The sequence below is a fragment of the Rhamphochromis sp. 'chilingali' genome (assembly GCF_963969265.1).
Source record: "Rhamphochromis sp. 'chilingali' genome assembly, chromosome: 10".
In the NCBI taxonomy this organism is placed as follows: Eukaryota; Metazoa; Chordata; class Actinopteri; order Cichliformes; family Cichlidae; genus Rhamphochromis; species Rhamphochromis sp. 'chilingali'.
The window spans coordinates 24,627,462-24,637,054 of NC_137937.1; the positions used below are offsets into that span (position 1 = coordinate 24,627,462).

The following is a 9,593-nucleotide window of genomic DNA, read 5'->3' on the forward strand; positions in this document are numbered from 1 at the left end:
ATTATTATCAGAGATTACAAAGATCCTCCCAAAGGCCAGAGTTGGTAACGGTCTGTAGTAGTATACATTGCTGAACTATAATTACATTTCCAATTTTTCATTTGGAGAAACTGTAAAGGATTCTTTGATTAATCTAATGAAAGAGTGCCAAAATAATCACAGAGCAATAATATAAGAACTTATTAATAAACTGAAATTGGGAGGTCTGATATTTTTTCAGAAAATAATTGTTTGTATAAGTGCGTATTGTTACCTTGTTGCTGATGTAGACAGTTCCAACAGGCTTAAGAAAAGTCAAGGGTACTTAAAAATGAAACTGGTAATGTCTTGATTCAATTGTTTTTTTTAATTTTGGTTTATACAAAAATGCTGCTGACATGTATATAGAAGACTAACAACAAGTAGGCTATCAAAATGTATCAATACAATATAATGTACAATGGCACACTTTATCATTCATTATATATGTATATCATTAGAATGCATTCATGTCAGATTAAAAAATTAGGAAAAATTTGTTCCTGTAAAAATGTGCTCAAATACCATTTTGGTGCACATTTTACCAAGTTGTTCTGTCATATAGGCAAATCACAAGAAGGACTTAATGTCTTGGAAAACAGAACCACCAAATGATTATATAGAGTACTGTGCAAAAGTCTTGAGCCATATCTAATTCCTTTTTGTTTCCAAGAGTTTATTGTAATTTTTAAAGTGTCTTTGTTTTTATTTGATCACTCATTTAAAGTCCAGTCCTTGTACCTTGTACCATGCAGCACTGACCCATGGCTTATTCAAGCATAATAAAAAGCACCTATTCCAGTACTGTCTATGCACAGATAGCTCGGCAAAGAAACAGTTTTAAGTTAAAAACGGTTCAAACTTGACATATTTCAGCATGGTGTTCAGCGTGTCCTTAAAAATAGGAGGACTTAAATAAGTCAAAGACCATAGATGGTATCTGAGAGAGAAATCTGTTTTTCCAGTTTATCCATCGACCAGTCACTGAAGCATCATCAGAAATGGTCTTAAGAGAAAAATGGCTGTCGAGGAGTGTTCAAGTAAGGGAAAGATAAAAGGCTGGGGCGTGGCCAATTACACAAGAACTGGACTGAAAATTAAAAGCAACAGGTCTTAACAGCCACAGCCATTGTAAGACATGGTTGAAACTGACTTGGTTTGGGGCTGCATTGGAACCAGTGGTTTTGGGAATCATCTGAATGGCCACAGCTTCATTTTTCAGCATGACAATATTCTATCCATGAATGCAGTAAAAGCATGCATGGATAGAAAAACACAAACGCTCAGTCATAGATCAGAATCTGGACGTCAGCATTATTGAAGCAGTCTGGGGATCATCTTGACAGAGAACAAAGCAAAAAGTAGCCAACATACAAAGTACAGCATTGGAATGTCCTTCAAGAAGCCTGGAGATCTACTTCTGAAGGCTACTTAAAAAAAAATGACAAGAAAGCTTGTCTAACAGAATTCAGTCTGTGTTGAAGACTACAGCTGGTCATACCAAATATTGACTTTTAAGCTCATTACAAATGTACAAACCCTTATTTTGTCTTAGATTTTTTTTTAATAAATGTTGATCTTGTAATGTTTGTTGCTGCACCTATTTCCTGTTTTCATAGCAAAATATGGAGGAAAAAAAGAAATGAGGTACAGACTTTTGCACTACTGTAAATCCATACCTAATCTACTCAGCATTGGGGGAGTATCGTCCACACCTATATCCTGTCAAGTGAGCATCACAGTTGATTCTGTAGGTAAAATAGAGAACCCCTTTGCGCAGCTGACAGCTTAAGGAATGAATTCCTCGCTCTGGAAACACAATACACCTCCCTGCAATATCATTGTAAAGCACGTCCCTATCCCAGACTTCAAACCTCAACTCCTGACCCAGCTCCACCGAGCCAAAGTCATAGGTGGCATTCCATATCGGGTCATTGTCATCCATCACCGTGTCAGTCTCTTCATATATGCCATTGTAGAAGATCTTCACATAGGCATCTGTTTTTGTGAAGGTGTCTGCCCTCAGGCCTGCAGCTCTGTGAATCTCCAGTTGGAGAGTTCCTCTACCAGCCCTTAAAGGGCAGCAGTTATGGTCCAGGTTGGGAGTCGGTGAGCAGTTCTTGAAACCAAGTTGGTCTTCCTTCAGCTGGTTCTCTTTTATGTACTCTGAGACAGTCCTTATCAGATTAGCGCTGATTTGTGAATCCTCCACCAAGTGATGCAGAGGGAAGATGGCATAAGAAACCACATCGGGGTTTTCATGAAGGCTGTTCATCCAGCTGTGGTAGGCTTCAGATGGGTCCTGCTGATAGAGGATGTCAGGGAAGTACCTCTCTCCTCCAGTAACCTCAATCTTATGGGTCATGAAGCCTTGGTAAAAGCCCATGCTCATGTTGCCTTTAAAGAGGCTGTCACACCTGTTGGAGAAAGATACATTGGCCGGGAGGAAACCCAATGCCATACGGAGTTCAACATTCAGGCAGTTTTTGATCTCTGCCTCTGAAAAGCCCTTCAGGGTGGCCAGGCAGGTCCTGAAGGCAGTGATTCGCCTCACCTTACCACCGAGCTGGACCTAACACAAAACAGTAATAGAATGCATTATAACATCACCATTATTTTGCACCAGAAATGCTTTCCACAGCCTACATATTGCAGCATTAAACCCCTGTGTATCCAACAAGTTTCACTGACCTGGTGTATATAGTGTGTTCCATAAGTGTCTATTAGACGTCTGTATAGGGCTCTGTTCTGGCTTGTGTTTAAACTCTGTGGGAGTCTCTTGAGATGCTTTGTGAACTCTGCACTCAGCGGTGGATGATCAGCCAGCCTGTAGCTGCAAAAACAAAAGGCATGTGGAGTTCAATCATGAAACAACAGCAATTGAACCTTGCTTTTCTGTAAGAGGGACGATAAGCAGCTCAGTCCACTGAGTCCAACAATTCCAAAAGTAAACATTTCTCTCACATTGTAATCAAGGTCATCCTTTCAATTGTAACACATACAACTGAAAGGATGAGCCTGTGTTGCTTTACCTGTAATAGGTGCAACTGATTTCATGAATGGCAAAAGTGGCTTTGTCCACACTGTGCTGCGAACGTGCAAACTTTGCCAAATCTGAGCGGCTTCCTCCCAGAACTGCCTTTCCAATGTTGTCAAGGCTCAAACCCAAATCCCAGTTGTTGTTAACCAGCGAGTTGGAGCTGCGCAGCAGGGAGTCCACAGAGTGGTGAAGTGCACTGGAAAGCTGCTTAGAGCAGCGGCTGAAGGGACGCCAGTCAAGCACTGAAGCTGGGAGTCTCTGAATCTGTGGAGCAGATGAAAGGCAGGAAGTGGAGCGGGATGCAGGTGGTGGAGGAAAATATAGGAAGTTGAGGGGGAGGAAAAATGCAGGAAAGTACAGAAAAAAACAGGGTGAAGGAATGAACTTGAGGCTGATAAAGAGTGTGAAGGTTAAGTAGTAGGTTTCATGTTTTCACCTCTCCTTTTTGGAATCGGTTCGGACACAGTGTACAGGTGTGGTTGTCAGCTAGGTGGGCTTTGACATTGATGACATATGCTCCTGTCCGACGCATCCGCACCACGTCAAAGCCTTCTCCAGCCAGATTGTGGCCTGGTACAAAAGGAGCTTTCTCACACTGGGACCCTGTGCCACTCCGACAGGCCTGGACACTGCAGTCTTCCAGCATAATTGGCAAAGCCAACATAAACAGGAAAATGTGTCTCTGCTGGTATCCTCCTGCACACATGGTTACCTAAAGGTACAGTGAGGGATAAAAAAGGGAGTCAGTGGATATTAATGGTTACTGTGTATAAGCACATTTTTGTAACTGAGTTATTTTCCTTTGAAATAAAGAAAATGTCATTTTTTTTATTGATGTAAATGCAGATGAGCTTCTAATCCTCTTAAATATATAAGCTGTAATCAGGCCACAGATATTTTGTTAAAGCTGAGAATGTGCACATTGGTGGCATACATTCTTACCTTGTCCTAGCTTTCTTTGTCCTCTACGTTTCGTTGTTGTCCAGTATTTTTTCCACAGCCAAAATAAATCTCTTGATTTTAAGTCCCCCTCCTTATTTGCACCGTTGATTGCACAGCTCGCTGTGAACAATGGAACCTCAAGCTGACGTCTCGATCCTGCTGGAAATAAAATCACGGTTGGACGAGCCTTAGCGTTGCTGAGAGGTTGTGCTGGAAGCCTGCTGCGTGCACACTTTGGTCTATCATCTGCCTTTTAAAAAAAACATGGAGGGAGTTGCCTGGCTATGCTGCTCTCTCCCTCTCTGTCTCTCTCCCTCTCTACCCCAAGGCCTTCCCAATTTCCTCAGCATGAGCGGGTTTGTTTTTATTCTCAAGACCCAGTTCTGTAAATCCCTCACAGCCCTGTATGTCTGTGCACGTGCATGTGCATTTGTGGGGGAGGGAAATTTTGTGTAGTCACGAGAGAAAAGATGAACAGTGGTCTGAGCAGTCTTTACGGGAAATGGGCGTGTATTTATGTATGTTTGTACATGTGAGTGTACAGTGCACGGGTGTATGTCTGCTGGACTGAATCTGTGCTTTCGTTCACATAATGTCTGAGCTGGCCTGTCTGTGTGCTGATAACCTTACCAAAACCATGAGCTCAGCTTTGCCACTGTCTATTTCTGGATGTGGGTGGCGTGTTTGTGGTTTTTTCTCAGTGAGGACAAAGGAGAGAAACATGTCTTTATGCAAAAGGTTTCATTCAGTGTAAGAGGTATTCAGTTCATATTTGAATAAAGAATATTTTGTGTGGTGCCACAGATTTATGCAAGTTTTCCTAGTGTAAGTTCCCTTCACTGTTAAAATTTTGTTCTTTACACTATACAAACTATAAAGCAGGTATACTATAAAGTTCCAGTTAAATATGCTTTGTATCAGGTCAAAGATCTAGCACAAATTCATTTGTTGTATCATGAAAAAAATTCATACACACCCTGATCTAGGTAAGTCTTTTGTGAGGGCTGTTTCTTTGCTGACCATGACAAAGTATAAAGTAAAACTGAATTAAATGTTTTATTTGAGGCAAATGTACAAGCAAGATCTGACCTTGATCTCTCTAATAATCCTGTGTTTGTTTTAATGTCGGCCTTCACTGATTACCCCGTCCCAGATTCACATGAACTCTGGCCCACAAGCACTTGAATTGTGATGGACACTGCTGTGTATATAAGATTTTTATCTTTCATGTTGTTTTAGTGAAGCACTGAGGTCCGTGGGAGCACTGCACTTTCAAGTTCCTGTGTATGAGCTGTACATATGTTTTGACAATAAAGCTGACTTTGACTTTGACTAATGTTAATGACTGATTAAAAATGGTTTGGAGTGGGAGTTGTGAACCTTGTTTGCCTTCTAAAGGGAGTCTACATGGTTAGAGAAATACCATTAATCAATACAATGATAAAATAAAGACTGATCCATATAATGTCTGCTATGCTCTAGTGCACTTTCAGAGTCACACCAGTTTTTATAGTAGGCCTTAGAGACAGAAAGTATCAACATTAAAAAAAAAAACATGTGATACTTTAGATTTGTACTCCAAAAGATTGATTTTGTTCATCTGGACGTAACGTTTTCAGTGGGACAAACATTTTGTCACTAATTCAGCTGAGACTCGAGAATTCATGAATCTCAGCTGACTGCAGGTTTCCCCAACCTTGAAAAAAAGTGCATTTGCACAATGAAACTAGCACCCGAATGAACAATGGGCTGTGAGGTGAGTTCCTTGATCATTAATGTGCAAATTCTCATGACCATTGATCAACAACTACTGATCAAAGTGGTGCTAGTTTCAGTCATTGTGCAATGTACTGTTTATAAGGTAGTCAGCTGAGGGTGAAGAAGTCACTTGGATGAGTGATGAAACATTTCTCCCACTGAAAACACTACGTCCAGATGAACAGAATAAACTATATGGGAACCAGGTATTTGTCCAATTAGGCTTGTTAAACTCTAGTTTCTGTTTGCTTGTGTCCACTTTTGGCTCCTTCTCCCGCACTCAACCACAGGGTACTATATAATACAGCTGTAGCATAATATTTGCCTATGAAAATCATTAGGACCTGTCAAAACATGTCCAGTTGCAAGTAAATCAAACCTCCATTGAGTTAATGAGAAAGACACATCTGCTAGTTCTTCTTGCTGGAGGACAGCAAGAAGAATTTAGACACTCTCAAAGCTCATGTTCCCTCTGCTAAAATTGAAACAGCATCCTCCAAAAGAAGTTGCCCGGTTTTGTGCCAAGGTAGGTATCCCCAACAGAAAAATTTCCCCTGCATCAGGAGCACGCAGCAGCTGTCTAAATCATGGACAAATAGTATCTCACATTCTTGGTTTTTAGTTCACAAACACTTCTTAAAATAACTTATTACTCCAGACATTTTTGAGGTTTTAGCTCTTAATACAGTAAAGTTAGGATACAAATAATTATCAGGCAATTATTTGTATCCTGTGTGGTGCCACAGATTTATGTCTACAGTAGTTTTTGACAATTACTGTAGACAAGGCTTAGAGTTAGACCAGTCTAGTTCTTACTTAAGTCGACTTTAAAAAACCATCTCATAGATCTTAGTAACTGGTCCATGATGCAAACAGCATCTAAATACAAAAATAATGATATACTTTGTATTTAGACATTGTGAAATTACAAATAAAGTGTTCTTCGTTTATGAATTATACACGGTTTATTGCAAGCAGTGTGAAAATCATACACAAAGTTCTTTTATTGGAGCAAAAATTGAATTAATATAAAACATGGCATGTGCATATTGACCTCAAGGGGGAGCCGTTGGGCTTAATGTTAACTTTGAAAATCTCTTCACCTTCTTTTTTAAAAAAAGAGTCAAAACATTTTTCCAGAGCTATAGTATAACAGTATAAAGTTCTCGAGTACAAAACACAAAAAAACAAACTGAAAAGGCTGATCCAAAATAAAAGCTCTTAACATTTTTCAGTGCTGTAAGAAGCATAACAACCAATAGAGTCACATTACTATAATCTTTGTATCTAGTTGATCAAGGTATTACGTTCTTATTACATCTTGTTGTGTATCCATTTCAGCCTCTTCAGGTATTTTCTCATAACCTCTCATAGTTCTAAACCCTGACATCCTCCTCCTTCTTTTCACCAAGAAAACTGCCACTATGGCCACCAGCAGTATCATACCGATCACCCCAAAAGCTACACCTGCCTTTTCGCCACTAGACATCTGATTCAGTTTAGGATGAAGATTTTGAATAAATTCCTTGATTTCTTCTGGTTTGGCAAGTTTCCACGTCTTGGTCTGGCCCACTCTCACCCAGCTGTTTTCTCCTTCAGTCATCACCATCACTGTGTTGGTGGCTTGCATGCTGATAAGTGGAGGTTTGGTGAACGGAGGCAGATCGATGGGATTCAGCTCACCACCTGTGAACAGTCCAGACTGAACACAGTAGAGGATTTCACAGCCATCACTGATTGCAGCAAGGTGCTGACTAAACTTGGGAGGGCACCTGCGTTGACTCCTTGCCAGTGGGTTGGTTGACTGACAGCTGAAGAGACCTCCGAATGGTACTGAGAATCTGGTACCTGTCTCATAGTCATTACTCATACAGATTACCTCACCATCTGAGAGGAACTTTAGCGGAATAAAGTTTGGAGGACAGCTTTTGCTTTTCGTGAGGGGGTTTGGGAGATTGGGGTTGTAAATACCTCCAAACAGATACCCTGAATTTTCTGGAGCCCTTCCATTTACGGAGCACCAGTAGGTGTTGATGCGAGCAGAGCGAACATAGGTGTTGTCCCGACACCAATGATCATAACAAGTTGACATGTCAAAAAACCCACAATCATAGCTACGTGTATAACATTCATTCTTTGTTTCAGTGACATGTCTCACCTCTGATCTGAGTAAAGTTGGTGAGTAAGGTGGACGACAGGAGAAGTCACCTGTATCTGGGTTTTTCTGGGCCAGGGCATCACAAAGGGGATCTGCATCTGAGCTGAGTTTTACACACTCTTGGTAGACACCACCAAAACTAAGATTTGTAGCGGGACCCTCACAGGAATTATCATCCATGTTAGCCTGGAAGTTGAAGTTCTTGGAGTTGACATCAACACACCCAGGGCGAGTATTGATCTTGTAGTAGCGCTCTACAGCCTGACGGACTTTAAGAGCAACTTTTCCAATCGTAGGGTGTGGCAGATCAGTGAGAGTGTTGGTGTTTATGAAATAGTGCAGAGGAAATCCTGAGCGATCGATGGCAACGAGGTTGTTTCTGGTACTTTCCTGCCACTTCTGTAGAGTTATGCCAGGATAGAAAGTTGTGCCTCCGTGGCTTTGAATGAGGGAGTACTGAATATTGGATTGATATGTTTGAAGTGATGAGCTCTGTTGGGCACTTTGACTGCTAATGTCAAACTTTAGTTTATCAAAGAAGTTTAATCCAGCCTGTGCTTTCACAGAGGAGCTTTGTGACTGGCTGTCTGACACATATGAGGAACGGAGATAGTCCTCCTGCACCAAAGCAGCCCCAGCATCCACAGTAGTGATGACATGAGTCCCATAGTCCAGCACCATCATCTCTGAGAGATAGTCTGCATTTTTCGTCTGGTTGTTTTCAATCGCTTCAGCGATGTCTCTGACTTGCTGAACAAATCGTGTGTCCAGAGTGAAGTCTGGATAAGCCTTAACTGTGTAGAGGAAGTTACGAACCTTTGAAAGAGAGGATTACAATATTATTATTTCTAACTGCAGTATTTTTTTATCATTAATATATAATTAATTTTCCATATGCCATATGTTTTTGAATAAATCTTGAATGTCATAATTAATTTCTTCCTAACACAAAAAATATTTTTAGCATTCATTGGTTTAAAGAGACTAATAAAGAAAAAATATGTAATGCCATTTATCATATTTTAGCAACTAAATTTTAAAGACAGAGTACTTCTTACGCAAAAAAATGTTTAAAAGTGCTTTAATGAAGAAGTACCCCAACTTATGAAGCGCCTTGAGGCGACTTTTGTTGTGATTTGGCGCTATATAAATAAAATTGAATTGAATTGAATTAAACTGTGGCACTTGTGTTTTATTTTACACTAAAACATCTGAAGATAAACTTACCTGCACTCTGGCTGTGGTTGAAGAGTCTCTGACCTGATGGGTTTTCATTCTCTTGTTCTCACTAGAAAATTTGCCATTCAGCAGCTTGAGGAAGGACATGTCTGCATTAATGCTTTCAGAGGTTGAGCTTTTCTGCTCAAGCCAGGACCTGATGATCTCTGAGCTGGTCTCCACACCCTTCTCTTTGTGAGGGATAACAAAAATTTCATCTGGGGTAAGGTAGAGCCCATCCTCAGTAGTCTGGCACTGGAAGTAGCTGAGGTTCATAACTCGACCCATGTCCATGTTCCGGAGGTTGTCCCATCCTCCACCTGGCAGCACCTCCAGTGCTGTGATGGAGAGGTTGGTAGAAGCACGGCATTGTCTGAGCCAGTTTGTTGGACGGCTCACAGGTACTGAAGAGCAGAAATGAAAGAAAAAGATCACCAGGGGTGCTGCTGCAGCTTTCAT

General features: G+C 40.8%; 2 protein-coding genes across 2 annotated transcripts; both read right to left on the reverse strand.

Annotated features, from left to right (window-relative positions):
* Positions 1-82: 82 nt before the first annotated feature.
* Positions 83-4,301, reverse strand: prf1.5 (perforin 1.5). The gene is made up of 5 exons (XM_080895010.1): positions 4,001-4,301; positions 3,495-3,770; positions 3,051-3,322; positions 2,710-2,851; positions 83-2,590 (listed from the first exon to the last, which is right to left on the reverse strand). Exons 2-5 carry the CDS (start codon positions 3,762-3,764, stop codon positions 1,703-1,705), a joined length of 1,572 nt encoding a protein of 523 aa, XP_080751136.1. The 5' UTR covers positions 3,765-3,770; positions 4,001-4,301; the 3' UTR covers positions 83-1,702.
* A 2,426-nt stretch (positions 4,302-6,727) lies between these two features.
* Positions 6,728-9,593, reverse strand: LOC308404396 (macrophage-expressed gene 1 protein-like; the record flags this gene model as incomplete). The annotated part of the gene is made up of 2 exons (XM_080894423.1): positions 6,728-8,732; positions 9,144-9,593. 2 exons carry the CDS (start codon positions 9,591-9,593, stop codon positions 7,062-7,064), a joined length of 2,121 nt encoding a protein of 706 aa, XP_080750549.1. The 3' UTR covers positions 6,728-7,061.